Source organism: Clupea harengus, chromosome 20 (genome assembly GCF_900700415.2).
Source record: "Clupea harengus chromosome 20, Ch_v2.0.2, whole genome shotgun sequence".
In the NCBI taxonomy this organism is placed as follows: Eukaryota; Metazoa; Chordata; class Actinopteri; order Clupeiformes; family Clupeidae; genus Clupea; species Clupea harengus.
The window spans coordinates 16,380,786-16,397,619 of NC_045171.1; the positions used below are offsets into that span (position 1 = coordinate 16,380,786).

The 16,834-nt window shown below is 45.4% G+C and overlaps 1 protein-coding gene across 1 annotated transcript in view; it reads left to right on the forward strand.

Moving 5' to 3' along the window:
* The window catches only part of insyn1 (inhibitory synaptic factor 1), a 66,995-nt gene extending 62,455 nt beyond the window's left edge, over nucleotides 1-4,540 (forward strand). Inside the window, exon 4 of the mRNA XM_031587424.2 lies at nucleotides 2,950-4,540. Within this exon, the coding sequence (XP_031443284.1) occupies nucleotides 2,950-4,062 (1,113 nt within the window). The 3' untranslated portion in view covers nucleotides 4,063-4,540. The remainder of the gene's footprint in view (nucleotides 1-2,949) is intronic.
* Nucleotides 4,541-16,834: the final 12,294 nt, after the last annotated feature.

The following is a 16,834-nucleotide window of genomic DNA, read 5'->3' on the forward strand; positions in this document are numbered from 1 at the left end:
AAAGCTTTGCTGGGCTCATTTGAATGCTATTGTCAACTCGCAGGAGCTGCTACTTTCCAGTTCGCAACAAATGAGCCCGGGTCACAATATACCACACAGCCACGAAAGGGGAGAGAGGGAAAGAGAAAGAGAGAGAGAGAGAGAGAGAGAGAGAGAGAGAGATAATGAAAGACGGACATGAGGAAGAAGCCCAAATCATGCCGCGGAGCCACAAACATCATTTGTGCAGCTGAATGTCCCGATGTCTTCTTTCTCTAGTGTGCGTTCATCTGCTCGTAATGAAACACGATTCTTGGAAATTTTGAGTCCGAAATGAATTATTAAATCAAACAAATAAAAGCAAGGCCTTGCATGATGCAATGAGTGTGTAATGAAAACTCATAGCGAGGGCTGATGCCGGCTCTGGCCACCCTCTCCAAACACAATGATTAAAGAGCCATTGTAGACACTGTGGGCTTTCTGCCTAAAACAAGCAAGCTAACAAGCACATAGCCAAATTACTCGCCTCGCAAAGACTAACATTAGCACTGCACTGATAAAAGCTAGCCAGATTGTGGATAGATGTGCTGTATGTAAGCAACGCATTTGTAGACGCCGGGCTGTAAAAGCTTTCTTATATTTGTGCAGGGTTTCTGACATGAATCACAAAACTACATAGCGAATAGCATGAGTGGCTGGTGGATATTACATCTGCGTTATCTCTCCTTCTTATGACCACATGCCATTAAAATGAATTTGAGGACGCTAACAAAAACAATCTACCAAGAAAAAACATACCTCAAAAACGGTAAAAACCTGCACAGTGTGGCTTTAAATTAAATTCTCTTTTTTTTGCGCTTGTCTCTCTCTCTCTCTCTCTCTCCTTCTACTTTGTCTCCCACCTTCTCCGTAGGGGTGAGTAATCAGCTAAACAAAGCCATTTCATCCCCCGTGGCTTTGTCGTTCATCCTGTATTAGTGCTTTCCTCTTGTTTGCTCCACTCACACATTATTTGAGGGAGCGATGTTCCCATCACCCAGTGTTAGGCTGAGGAGCACGCTCTGGTCTAGGCCTATTGCCTAGGAGACACATCGTGTCAGGCCATTTGTATTATATTACACGTACATCATGCATTTCACACACAGAGGCAACTGAATGTGCAATGTGTAACACAGACTGCTAAAAATGAGCTCTCATGATTATAAATGTTATTTTACACACATGTTGCCATGATGCAGACATGTTTCTTAGAATGAATATAGAAACCTATATTATATATATATATGACAGCAAAGGAAGTATTCAGAATAGCTGGCACACACTTGACTGGCCTCTTTGGTCTTACACATACCTTCTCTCCTCTGGGTCCAGCCATTTTAGGTGTGAGCTCCTTGATCCCAGAGGATCTGATGGTGCCTGATCCCATGTCTCTAGAATGCCATGATGTTGCCTGATCCCATGTCTCTGGAATGCCATGTCCAGGAACCCCTCTGGTATTCCTGTTGGAAACTAACAATTGCCGCTCCAGCCAGAACTGAACTAAGGGTCCATAGTGATACAGTTATGTGTTCACATGAACACCTAAAATATATGGTATAATATAATATATATAGTATATATTATTATAATAACCAAAGGAGCAAGACACGTATTACACAGGATGTAGACCTGAGGCTCCGTGTGAAGATGAGTGGAGAAAACTCAAGTACTGTATAGGCAAGTTGTGTCTTTTGACACCTGCACTCTTGCATAATCAAGTGAGCCTGAATTAGAAACACCATACACAGGAACAGTCACCAGCCTTCCAATCAGGGCGTGTTTTAGCCTTTAATTAGCTATGATTGGTGTCTTAACAGGTTGTCGGGCCCGTTTGAAAAGCGGCGTATGTTTACTTGAGTTTAGTTCAACTCTCTGTGCTCCGTCAAGTCTAGAGAGCCAGGAAATCACCTGTGCAATCAGATGCTTCACCCACCGCATCCTGTGGCTGCAATCATCGCCTCTGTTTATTCTGCTCCTCGGGACGCTTTTAATTGCACTTTTAAAAAGCATCCAGCGGAAGAATGAATAAGAAGGTTAATCCCCCACATTAACAGGAAATTACAGTTGCACTGTCTCCTCTGACGTGACTTATTTATGCTTCATAATGATCCTCTTTCAAATCCAGCCGGCTAACAGTACCAGTATTTTGCCAGGCTGATGAGAGGGGATCATGACTCGTAGATCTCCAGGAAGTGCTTTTACAATCCCTCGACTGCAGAAGTGCTGTGATTCCAGATCTGGCAGTGTAATGTATTGCGGCGATGATAACCGAATGGCTCAGGGAAATTGATTTTGCGGTAAAGAAAATGTTTGCCATTTTCGTCTCACAACAGAGTATCCGAGGGGCCCAGTGCCTTGATTACTGCGCTGAAATGTCAAGTGTGCGAGGCTCGTATAGTATTCAGCAAATCAACAGCAAATCAATGGATCTTCCAATGCAATCACTCTTTTTGATACATCCCACAAAATGATTTCCCCACACTTCCAAGAGTCATACATGACCAAGTTCTGCAATGAGACAATGTTATTTGAGTCGGATGTGATGATAAAAACCTGTGAAGTAAATCTGACATTTGTCAGCCAATGTGATCGGTGATTTAAATGTTGTATTATTTAATGTCACAAAATGAGAGATACTGGCAAATATATGAGAATATAATCTAATACTCTCCTATTATTTTCTCTTGTTTTCCCCGTCTTCCTTTCCTTTCCTCCGCCTCTTCTCTTCCTAATCTACCTCCTTTGCTTTTCTCTCCTTTCACATTGCCTCTCACCTCTGATTCCCCAACCCTGTTAATCTCATTCTCCACCATCTCCTATACTGCATGAACCACTTGTTTTCTGCCCTCCTCCTCCTCTACTTTTCCGCATCCTCTCTTTCCTTCCTTTCCTCTCCTTCCCTCTCTCCCTTTTTCCTTCTCTCTCTCTCAGGTGGTGGGTCAGATTGACAAGCTGACATCGGACTTCGACTTCGACCTGGAGCCGGACGACTGGACGGTGGCTACAGCCAGCAGTACGTCCAGCAGCGAGCGTGGCCTGGGAGAGGCCTTCCGCCTGGACTTCCTCAGCCACGACCTGCTCTCCGACAGCTGGGAGTTCTGCAACTTCCTGGAGGCCTCTGCTTCTGCCTCCGCCTCCGCCTCCGCCTCCACCTCCACCTCTACCGTGCCCGGAGCTGGGCCAGGATGTGGTTCAGGCCCAGGATCAGGATCGAGAGCAGGAGGAGAAGGAGGCGGAGGAGGAGGAGGAGGTGGTGCCACCGTAACAAGGACAAAGTCGGTGGGAGTCAGAGCCTCAACGACAGCCGTTCAGACCGGCGATGAGAACTTGGACCAGGGGTCGGGCCAGGGAGGGAGAGGGGGAGTGCCCCTCTCCGCTACCCCCCCGCCCACCACTGCCACCGTCGGCACCACCACCTACGCTTCGGCCTACTCGCAGATGAACGGGGGTCTTCCCATCCCCAACGGCCCCCTGATCGTCACGCCAGACTCCTCCAGCGAGGAGGCCTCCAGCTCCACGTACAGCCAGAAGACGTCGCGCAACTCGGGCACACGCGAGCGCGTGCGCTTCAGCGACAAGATCCTCTACCACGCGCTCTGCTGCGATGACGACGAGGACGACGAGGCTGAGGAGGAGGAGGAAGAGGCGTACGGTGTGGGCGGGGAGGAGGATGAAGATGATGATGACGAGGAGGAGGAGGAGGACGGGGATGACGAGGACGACAAGCGAGACTGCTGCACGCCGGACACGGACAGTGAACTCAGCCCTCTGGCCTGCTCCCCCATCCCACCCCTCACCTCCATCGCCTCCTCTGCCACAACAGAACATTCCAGATTCCAGAACTGTCTAGATCCCGCGTCCATGGGCCCATCGCTAGTGGGGAGGCTGCCTCTGGGGACACACTCACTGGGACGGAAGGGTCTCCTGCAGCCCTCGTGTCGGAAGAAACTGCTCCGCAACAGCAGCACGCAGACTGTCTCAGACAAAAGCACCCAGACTGTACTGCCCTATGTCCCTGCCAAACAGAAAACAAAGGACCACTGAGAGAACATTACACTTTGAAAAACATAAAAGAGTACAAAGAAAAGAAAAGAAAAAAAAGTACTATAAACAAAAAAGAACTGTATACTTATTTAATATTATTACATAGATCATAGATTAATACACAAATTAATTAATAATTACTAAAATAAATAAATGATATATGGGAATTCAAAAAAACCACACTCGACTACCTAAAGTCATTCTAAGGCTCAGGGATTTACGGGTAAGGATGAGGAAGAAAAGAGGGGGGAAAAGGGAGAGTGTTTGTCCAAGAAGCCGAGAGGCGGGAGTCGGGAGTCGGGAGAAGGAACGGGGTTGGTAGGTGGACCAAAATGACAGTCCCTGCTTCTGTAAAGACATGTACAATATGACTTCATACTCCCTTTTTTCTGTTTGTTCTCTCCTTTTTCCATCTGCATCACTTGTCGGACATATTTTACTATGAAATCTTTAGTCGAAATAATGGTTGTGGAAAGCACTGAGTGTGGAGAAGTTTTTTTTCCACACACACACACACACACACACACACACACACACACACACACACACACACACACCTATACATATACACACACTCTAAGACTAACGCAAAAGTGTAGTAATATGACGAAGGTGCAGTCCAAGATTCTAATGCAGTACACTTTTTTGAATTCAGTCAATTTCTCTTCAATTTCTGTACTCTCACTGTTCGTTTTGTGTCGAAACAACTGAAGTGGCTCAGACCCAGCCATATACGATTCCAGCCAATCACCACATTGCTTCAGGAGCCCAGAGGGGAGGGGTGTTATTTAATTGGCTTTTAAGCTCAAATATCAACAACATTTTGCCAGAATCGCGGACTGCACCTTTAATGACTTTATACCCCGGTGGTGAGAAATATATGAGAGATGTTTCTGTATAACAGGACACCTGAAGTGGAAACGTTTAATTGTCGTTCTGTATCAATGCACTGGAAACTTTGAAGGGTAACTATAACAACCGAAGTAAACGGTTGACTGAAAAGCTGTCCATAGGTTACTACAGTGAGTGTGCAGTCAGGCAAGCCAATGAATGAACAAAATAAACATATTCTCTCATTTTGCCAAGTGGTGTAAGCACAATGAATTCCGTGGTAAATAACATGTTATCTGGAGAACTAGCAAGCTAGCAAGCATAGAGTCAGAAACAACTAGCAAGCTAAAGGATTTGGGTTGAGATACAGTGGAATCAACTGTAACCAATCAAACTGAACTAAATGTTTCCTTTGTGGGCTATACATACATGCCTAAATACATGTGTGGCAACCGGGGTATAAGCGGGATAACTGCCTTCGAGGTGTTCCGTTATACGAAAATATTGGACTTGGCGGAGGAAACTCCACTTTGCTTCACGTAATAGTTTCGTTTCACGGGATACCTAGGTTGCCGTTATCTCTTACATATTACGCCCTTTAAAAACCTCTATGGATGTCATCATGACATGACTAGGGTTTTAAAACCAGGTGGGTGTGGCAACCACATTGAAGTTCAGTGGTTGTGCTCTTCACCAGACTAACTGACGGATGGGAAAGTCACCGATTCACTGTTAACACCAACTATTTGTCTTCCTGTTGTATAATGAACATTTCTTTTGGGTTGTGGGTTGTCTATGACCATCCCTGAGTTTGAAAGTGTGTGAGACAGAGAGGAAAGCAGACAGGTCTCATCCAGAGATACCACACACATACACACACACCCACACACCCACCCACACACACATACACACACACACACACACACTCCCTCCGACGGCACTGCCACTCCATCTGCTTCTGTCGTCGAGGAAGCAGAGGTTGTTATGGGTGACGAGCTCCATGGCGACACACAAAGCCAGGATGCTAAAGATTAGGCGTCTCCATTCTGTGTCTCCCACTGGGAGGATGGACTCTATAGAGCAGCGTTTTATTCACGAGTAGGAGGCCAACAGCACTGCTGATCAATACAGAGAGACAGGGAGGGAGGGAGCGAGAGGAGGGAGGGGGAGAGAGGAGAGCAGGAGGGGGGAGAAAGGGTGGGAGGAAGAGAGAGTGGGGAGAAAAAGATAGAGTGGGGGGGTAGCAGAATAAAGTGAGAGGGAGAAAGAGAGATGAAGAGAAAGAAAAATAGGATGAAGTCTATAATTATATCTCCTCCCATCTCTTCCTCAAGAGTCTCCTTCTTCATCATCTCTGTATATTTTATACTGTCTAGAACTGGAGACTGACATTATAGAGAGATATAAAGACACTATTGTTTAGTCATCCCACGAAAATAAATATTGAAAAGAGATAAATTAAGAAATGAGGTGGAAGGAGGCAAGAGAGCGATGGAGAAAGAGGAGGGAGAGAGAGAGAGATGATTGTGTGCAAGCACAAGTGGGAGAGTGAGAGGGAGAAAAGGAGAACTCTGTTGTTTCGAGTTCAAAATGACGACTCTCAGACAGATTGCTCTTGATTACGTGATCCCCCCTCTCTCTCTCTCTCTCTCTCTCTCTCTCTCTCTCTCTCATGTGTGTGTCATTCAGCAGAGGATCAGGGGGATACTATCAGCCTTACATCTGACCATTCATCACAGTCCTCTCCTCTACAGCCTCAATGTGGCTCCATCAACAGTAGTCTGTCCACATGTATCCATCCATCCATACATCTATCTATCTGTGTCTTTCTATATATCTGTCTATCTATCTATCAATCTATTTCTGCCAATCAATCAATTAGTCAATCAAGACATCTGTCTATCTATCGATCTATCTATCGATCTATCTATCTCTGCCAATTAATGAATACATTAAGACATCTATCAATCTATCTATCTATGTAATACATACACAACTACTTCCCCATATATCCATGTTTGCCTACACACGTCATCCTTGACTAGCATGCAGTGTGTCTGTCGCCTCTTAGTACTGCACCAGATGCCTTTACCCAGCGTTTCTGAAACTTACGTTTACGTTGAGCCGACATCCCTTGAGCAAAGACAAAGGTATACATTTTATCAGTACATGTGTTTACTCTGTCATCAAAACCCCATGCCTTTAGTACTTTGTTTTCGGGGGCTGAGGTACAGGAAACAAAAACCTTGAAATTACCCTGAAAGCTGAATACTCACGTCATTCCACACTGGATGGAGAAATAAAAAGGAGAAATACCATGTCAAGGACACCGGGTCAGACCTAGACTGATAGCTGGTAGATATGACTCATGGGTGGACTGACACTGACAATGTGTTTTCTGCTGTGAGAAGGGATGTTTTTTTTTTTTCCAAAAGCAATGTTCAGTAAATGTTTCCTTTTTAAAGAAATGATTGGGAATGAGCATTTCCCTCTACGAGGGCTCGTTCTTTTCACTGTATTTGAAATCCATTTCCTCGGAGAGTGAGAGAGAAAAGAAGTATTAGCTTAGCTTTGTTTTGGTTTGTTTGTCTTGCTTTTTGTTTATTTATTTTTTGTCAATACCGATCAAAGCTTAGCTTGAATGGGACTTTCTCTCATCTCTGACGGTGTGCAAATCTTCATTCACATCTTTACCTTCTCTTTGCCTTACGTGGTCGGGGCCCCCCTGACAGCTTTTTCAACGGAGGAAGATACATCGAATGGTAATCAATGGATCACACCCGCTGCTCCGGCTGCCATTTCCCAGAGCCAGAGAGAGGACTGGCAGGTCACAGGGCCCATTAGTGTAAACAAACAAACGCCAGCGCCCGAGGAGAAGCCACATCAATCACAGCCAGAGCAAACAGTGCCCGCCACCGCACGCTAGCACTGCATTCTACACAAACACATACAGCACGCTAGCACAGCATACTACACAGACACATACAGCACGCTAACACAGCATACTACACAGACACATACAGCACGCTAACGCCACATACTACACAGACACATACAGCACGCCTTACCTGCATACTACACAGACACGTACAGCACGCTAACACAGCATACTACACAGACACATACAGCACGCTAACGCCACATACTACACAGACACATACAGCACGCCTTACCTGCATACTACACAGACACGTACAGCACGCTAACGCCACATACTACACAGACACATACAGCACGCTTACACTGCATACTACACAGACACATACAGCACGCTAGCACTGCATACTACACAGACACATACAGCACGCTAGCACAGCATACTACACAGACACATACAGCACGCTAGCACTGCATACTACACAGACACATACAGCACGCTAGCACTGCATACTACACAGACACATACTGCATGCTAACACTGGATACTACACAGACACATACAGCACGCCTTACCCGCATACTACACAGACACATACAGCACGCTAACACTGCATACTACACAAGCCTGCCACTGCATGCTAACACTGTGTATTCTACTTCCTCATAGCCCGTCTTACACAAATTTGCCACTGCACACTAAAACCACATAGTCTGCTTCCCCACAGTCCATCCTACTCAAGTACACTAACACTGCATCCTACACAATCCCACTGTGCTACATTAACACTGTGTACTACACTAACACTGCATCCTACAGATTCTACACTAACACCACAGTACCAGTATATCCTACACAACACTATGCTACACTGTCAATGAGTACGACAGTAACTACAGCATACTACATACTACAGTAACATTATATCCTACACAACACTATGCTACATTAACACTGAGTACTCTGCTTTGCCATAGCCCATTCTAAACAAGTTTGCTTGTGTTACAGCCAGGTTAGCGTTGTGTGCATGTGTGTGTGTGTGTGTGTGTGTGTGTGTGTGTGCATGTGTGTGTGTGTGTGTGTACCAGACCAGGGGGAATAATCATAAGGGGGAATAAGGGGTCATTATCAGTAATACAATCTGGGAACAGACAGAAATAAAATACTGCCAGCTCTGGTCCTGGGTAGATGAAATCTGAGAACCCTGTAGGAAGAAAGTATGAGGGAGAAATATAAGCCCACACACCTTAGTGAATTAGTTTATCGTCTGAGGGAAACAGGCTGGGAAAGAGAGAAATTCTCTCAGCTCGTAGAGCCCAAGGTAAGGACTTCTACGGGATGCCATTAGGTAAAGAACACCATAAGTTCATGATAGATAATTGGTCAAAAAATGAATTATTATCAAGAAACAAATCTATTCAAGAGAAAGGTAGATTTGCAATGGCAGACGCAACACAACACGTTCCGTGGGTATGTGTGGGTCTGTGAGTGTGTGTGTGAGTGGATCAATATGTGTGTGTAGTGGTAGGGTTGCTGTGTAGATGCAGTACAAAGGTATGGGATAGTGTTGTGGAGTGTCTGTTTAAATGTGTGTTTGGTCTATGGAACTTGTGTAGAATAATACCTCTTCAATGGCACTGATGCATGGACTCTTGCTATTAGGAAAAAAGGGTTCCATATGGACCCTGAGGAACCTTTTCCCCTATTTTTTCTTCTCAATACCCATCGAGAAGCTATACAGTGTTCTTCAAAACACATGTGTGTGTGAGTGAAATGTACGTACACACCGAGGCTACTGTGTGTGTGTGTGTGTGTGTGTGTGTGTGTGTATGTGTGTGTGTGTGAGTGAGTGAAATGCACGTGCATACCTGGGCTACTGTAAAGCAAGAGACTTACAAGGATATCATATGCAATTGAAATGCTTTCCAGTCACCATCCTCATGGTAAAAAAAGTACATAATCCAAAAAATAATTACATGAAATGTAAGTTAATTTCACATGTGTTTTAATGTGATTTTAATTCAAGTCTCATCAAGTCTTTTAATTCTGAGGAGGCTCCTGCTAGGAGCCACCACTGGAACTGAGAGTCTCTTCCTAAAGAGGTTCCTGATCCAACCCTTAAAAGATGCAGACCGCAATTCTAATGCAATACATTGTTTTTGTCAAATTCAGCTAATTGCTCCTCACGGCCCTCTAGCTCTCCATTCAGTGTGTGCACTCCAAAACACTCTGGTGTCCATACACAGCTCTGGTGGCTTGGACTGAGCAATAAACAATTCCAGCCAATCAACACATTTCTTCAGAACCACAGGAGGAAGGGGGTATAATTTGATTGGCTGTTGAACTCAAGTATCAACAACCTTTCACCAGAATCATGGACTGCATCTTTGAGTGGTTTCGAGTTGATCATCTGAGGATGATCATCTGAGGATGCCCCTCCGAAGGCAAGCTGAAGGGCTCCTTCGGGCTCTATGTTTTCTGAGGCCGCTCCGTGCTTCAAAACCTGCCCCCGATGGCAATTCAGCGACCGAGCCCTCAAGCCCCGACAGAACCCCTCTATCTACCAGCGCTCGCCTCTGGCTTATCTCCACCAGGTCCCGGCAGCGTGCGGCACACAGATGCAAGGCGAGGTCTTCATGCTTTATTAGTGTCCCTCATATTTACCCGCCATCGATACCGGTTAATGAGTGTTTGGTGTTGGGGCTATCTCTTAAAACAGGAGCGATCGCCGGCTTAGACAAATGTCAGTGTGCTGTTATTGGTCCCAACGGCGCAACGCGATCCCTCTCCGCTGAGCTGTGGAAAATGGATGACAGATCTCTGTTTTCTCTGCTGATTGGGAAGGGCCCCGTGAAGCGGAGAGCTCGATACAGTCGCAGTGATTGCTATGGATCGGCTGAGCGACTGGACCCGCGCTCGGCTCCAGGGCCCTGTGTCTGTGTGTGTGTGTGTGTGTGTGTGTGTGTGGTGTGTGTGTGTGTGTGTGTGTGTGTGTGTGTGTGCGTGCGTGTGTGCTCCATCCTCAGTGTCATTTATTTCCTGCTAAAACCAACAAAAAAAACCTGAACACACCACTTTTGTTCTGCACTGTTAAGCAAGCACACACTAACACAGAATGACAAACACACAAGTAGAAGAATACACACACAGACACACACATACATAGAACCTGGTCTGCTAAATCACTCCAGTTTGGGATTTCTGATCAATAGTCCACCTAACTCAAAAGGGAACTTGGGAAAATACAGGGGAGTTTCACCACAAAAGGATGTGCCATTCACTGAGGTCTCCTGTTCACAAATGTCCATTCCGTTCGAATGCAAATGACTGGTTTCATCTGGAACCTCACCAGCTGTTATCTGACTGCAGTGTCTCTACCAAAACAGAGCATCAATATGAGCCTTGCTTATTTTAATTCACTGTGATTCACAGCTTATTCTAGGCCCTTTGCACTGAGTATATGCTGACATGGTTGCATTCACCTTGACTACACAGCTGAAGATGACGAGCATTGAGTTTCCTGACTGAGTCAGTGCTCACATAACACACAATTCTGATCTGCAATGCTGATCGCTCTGTCCTGTCCGATCCAGTCCAGTCCACTGACTCCACAAGTCCAGAGCCAGGGTTTAGGAACATCACTTGAACATGATAGAATTACTGTTGTGTCACACGAACCTCAGCTAGCTTGGTTACCCAACTCCAGACACACACACAAACATACGGATCCAGTATGTCACTGACTTTTGTCACTGTGTCATCACCATCATCACTGTGTCATCACCCACCCACCCACACACACACACACCCACACCCACACACAAATACTGAAGTTCACTTGAAGTAAATGCTTGAACAATACTAATTGGACCTAGCCAGCTATTAGTGGCGTAGACCTGCTGGGAAGATACACACACAGACACACACGCACTGCTCAAGGCCTAAGGAGACAAGAGACATGTTTTTCTCAGCCACATTTGACATTCCGATGCTGTTCATAGTTCAGGCATTATATAGAACAGTGGCTAGTCATCTAAAGTAACCCACTCAGATACAGCCTCTGTGATCTTGGGTGAATGTGTCTCATCTCTCTCCAGACTGCTTGGAGGGTTGATAGCGTGAACAAAGCCGATACACATTTGTCGCCAGTAAGGTTCATGAAGTCATGGCACTTTTTAAGATTTTTAATTAAATTGCTGGTATTGAAACCTTCTCTTTGATAAACACAGCCTGTAAGCCTGGCATCCTCTGTGCTAATACTGTCTTGTCTCACACTGCCGACATCTTTCAAATTTTTGGAAAACATATTAAAACTATGAACTATTAACTTATTAAAACTTCTCAAAGGTCTTCTCCTTTGACTGTTCAGCAGATAGTCAATGCTGTAAGTCTCACAGGAGTGCAGTTCTCTACACTGACAAGAGGACTATGTCTGGATGCAACTCATTTCTATTTTCTGTAAGGCTAGCTCCCACCCTAGGTGCAGACTTACCATTCACATTTTGCTGTGAGCTCTGAAATCAGAAGGACCTTGGAAGGGTTTGGAAAGCTTCAAAAGCAGAAAGCACAACAGTCGCGCCTGCATGCACATTTAGACCACGTTCTCCCAGCCGTTGTCTATATTATCTATACCTATGCTGTATGAACACCTACATTAGTGTAACGCAGTAAAGGAGGTCACACACATGCCCCACCGTTCCCCCACCATACCACGCCCCATCAGCTTGCTCTTGTGTGCCCGTGTGGCTGAGCCGTGTACAGCAAAGTGCAATCAATCCCAAGATTGTGGGATCAATACCCACAGAGCACATACATTGATAAGAATGTAAATGTGTACAATACTGTAAGTGGCTTTGGGATAAAAGCGTCTGATGAATGAATAAATGCAGTAGATGAATGCAAATGAGCTGTAAACCCCTAGCTTTCTGATCGAGCACATTCCCAGGGACTCCAGCGCCAGCGCGTCTCCTCTCTCCGTCCAGCTCTGCACAGGAACGTGAACGCCTGAGGTGTGCTATTTTTCTGGAGAGGGATGATGATTGCCTCTGGTTAAAGCCCACTTATTAAGTGCTGTCGTCTCACAAACATGGGGAGAGAGAGAGAGAGAGAGAGAGTGAGATACAGCATCTTCACAATGCTCAGATTACAGGCTCGGTGCGGAGGCCTGAGATTTTTCTGCATGCATAAAGAGGCCAGAAGAAGAATGGGAGGGGGGGGGCTCTCGCTTGAACTGCAAATCAGTCGGAATGAGCAAGACACAACCCCTGCCATCTGAAGTCCCCGCGACGTCCTAATTATAGCCTACCCAGCACTCTGAGTGTCAGGATAAAAGGCTGTTTAATATCCCACGCTGAGGATTCAGAAAAAAATAAAAACCTTCTGTGATAACTACAGTTGACCTCTGAACCTATAGTATTTACAAACTGCCAAACAAGTTATTTTCCTGATGGGGGGCGGAGGAGTGGGGGAGGAGAGGGGGGTGGTGAGAAGGATCAAAGGGTCATAGCTGTGTGGGTTTGGATTGAGGTGAAATCTGCACTGGCAACGAGAAAAAAAAAAATGAGAGAGCCAATTTTACGCCTTAAAATGGATAAAGCATCTCTTTTGAAACAGAAAATCCGAAAGCGGAATTGTGCAGAGCGCAGCAAACTGCCATTCTGCCGGAGCACAATGGAGCTGGAAAGGCGGCACGGTGCGGCGTGGCGAGGCGCAGAGCGGCGTCCCCGGCCAGGCATTTGTGGTCTGGCAGGCTGTCAGCACTTTGGGGGCTGTACGTTTGCAGGTTAAGGCCAGCCATCTGAGATGCAACTGACAGCACTGAGCACTCAGAAAAGCAGAGTTAAGCGATGATCAGGGCAGAGGCTGTGGGAGTATGTGCGCACACACACACACACACACACACACACACACACACACACACACATGCAGTCAGGCCCTAAGTGCTTCCCCCTTTGTTCAACCTGACAGTTTGAAAGCACACAGCTGCTTTTTTTGTTTTACTTGTTTTTTTTTTAAAACCATTTCCATTCCATCCTTTTTACCTGTGTCCCTTTCTCTCCACCTATGAACAAAAGTGAACTTTCTTCCACCTGTGTCTGTCTTCGTCTGACGCTCTGCACTAATTATTTCTCGAGAAGAGCTGCAGTGCTGCTATCTTAAAGCCAAAGGGCTTTCTTTGAAAACACACACATACACACTCACACGCACGCACGCACGCACAAGCCTTTTAGGACAAGGACAACGATTTAGTTTGAAAACTCCAGGGTCGTGTTGTAGTGTCGACAGGCAGAAACTGAGACTTTTGGAAACGATGACGCAGACACCAACGTTCACCTCCTATCTGGGTATTATCAGTCACGACATATCCTCCCCTGATTCGTCCCGCTCTGATCATGTAACCCTTTTCTGGAAGTTTTTTTTTCCGTTTTCAGACAGACTATTTATGATAATATATCGTGGAGGGAGCTTTTAAATGAAAACGTACTAGCATGGATGTAGCCCAAGACAAAACTGCCTACCAACGGCTACCACTCAGACACATACACACTAATAAACACACACAAACACACTAACACACACACTTGCTACCCCTCCTCATCATCCCCTCCGCTGTCTCTCCATCATTACGGTTGAAGGGCAGCATTGGGGGCGACAGGAGTCAGGTAGGAGCAGCCAATGATTACGGTGATTACCATCAGGCTGAGGGAGCAGGGAAAGGCCAAGTCATGGCACAATTCACTGCCGCTGCACCTCACCTCACCTCTCCTCTCTTCTCCTCTCCTCTCTTCTCTCCTGCACTCACGGTGCCACCGGTTCACTTATTTACTCCATGTAATTGGATGAATTTGGCCTGGGTGATTACTCTATGGGTGTTTATATGTGTGTGGGGGGAGGGTGTGTGTGTGTGTGGCATGGATGTGTGTGCGTATGGAGAGGAGGGGTCTTGAGTTGTGGGTGTGTGTGTGTGTGTAGGTTGGGGCAGGCGGTTGATTGCGAGTCTGCTTTTCCACTAGTTTGCCTGGCCAATACATCAAGTGAGCAGATCATTGGCAAACGAGTGCAATTAGTCAAATGTCAGGCTCAGTAGCTGCTCACTCTCTCTCAGCCCTCTCTCTCTCACACACACAGACACACACACACAGACACACAAACACACACACACACACACACACACACACACACACACACACACACAGGCCCCAGGGTGAGTCCCCATACTAATGCTATGGGGATTTCATTAAGGCCTTTGCCAGGAGAAATGCAGAATTAAATAAATAATAATAATCCTAATTAGACCTTCAGTGCTTACTTGGAAATGCCTTGGTAATGAAGTAACCAATATACTGCTGATGCTGGTCAAGATCAGATTGATATGATGAGGGGCCATGGCCTTCATTTTCATACTTCATGTTACGGACAAACTTCTCTTTTTTCCGTGCCTGACTCTCCAGTTACTATTCTACTAGCCTCTGCTTTTTCCTTGTCATCTTCCTTTTGAATCTGCTGACACTGGTAACACGATCAGGTAAACCAACAATGACTTTGTCAAAACATTGATAATACTATGTAATAAATGTGTCAACACAAATGCCACAGCTTGCCAATAGTCGCCATGGCAATTAAAGCAACAGGATGCAGGAATGCAGGGTCGGACCGCCCATAAGAAAATGTTAAATAAATATGAGAAAGAAAAGCTTTCACAGCGCAACCTTGCCAACTATATGACCAAATCGAGAGGAAAAGAAGCTTTCATCAGTGCCAAATGTGCAGTTGTTTGTTTGTTTGCCTTTTAAGTACCTGGCTAGTAGCTTTAGACCAAGACACATTACTGCTGGTGCAATGTTCAATACAATAACTGCGAAAGCTGTATTAATGTACTGTTTATCGGTACTTCTGTCTAATTTGTGTCTCATGAAATCAGTCATACACACAGTTCTATCCAACGTCTGTGGACACGATGTCTGTATGCGCAAAATACCGCTTACTGCATTGTTACCAACTGACATTGCTAACAAAGGTCAACAACTGATATTGCTAACAAAGGTCAACAACTGGTATTGCTAACAATGGTCAACAACTGGTATTTGTGGTGTAGTGAAGCTTCAGAGTAACGACAAGCAGGATGATATTAACACTCTTTACTGAGAACTGTCAGCAGCATGAAAGTACGTGACTAGTAGCATGGAGGTTCACTCTTCTTCTGCCCTATGTACGTAAACTAGCTACCATTCATTACGGAACAGTGCCTTCTAGTGGTAGCACAATATAGAACAGTATTACAGAACACAACATCTCCTCTTTCTGTAAAAGAATACTCTTACTTACTTCGGCAATAAAATAAAAGAGCTAAATATGATCCAGCATAGGATGACAATTCAAAAGTGGTAACGGGTCATTCCTGCCAATTATCAAGCGCACAAAGCATAGTTTAGTGTTAACTACATTGGCATGTCCCAAAAATGCATTAACCTGTAATATAAAATAAAGCAAACCTAGAATAGCAATAATATCATTGGAAAATGGAATCATATCTCTTCAAGAACATACAGTTACGTTAGCCAGGTAGAGTACAAGGAAAGGCTCTAATGTAAGTACATCAGGTCAATAAACAACATAGTCCCGATGCCACTTAGGTGTGACTCTGGTGCGTGAATGGTCTGTAGGAGTGTGTGTAGGAGTGTGTGTAGAGTCCTGTGAGTGTGGTAGAGTGTTGTTTGCATTTGTATCAGTTCCAAGTGGAAGGCGGGCCAGGTGAGTTGCATTCCACTTTTTCCCGTCACTTAGTAGGAAGGTGTTTGGACCCACTCGCTTTTTCACTTGTACCGGTGAAGAGAATCTGGGGTGAGCTTTGGGTGTTTTACGGGGAATCCTTATCCTCACTCTCTCTCCCTCCTGAAATGGAGGATGACGTGCACCACGCCTTAAATCAGCGTAGCGTTTCATCTTGTCCTGATTCCTTTGAACTGTATTTCGCACTGCAGTAGGTGAAGGCATCACCGAGGCAGACAGAGGGAAAATGTCCAGCCTAGTGCGCATTTTACGACCGTAGAGCAGTTCATGGGG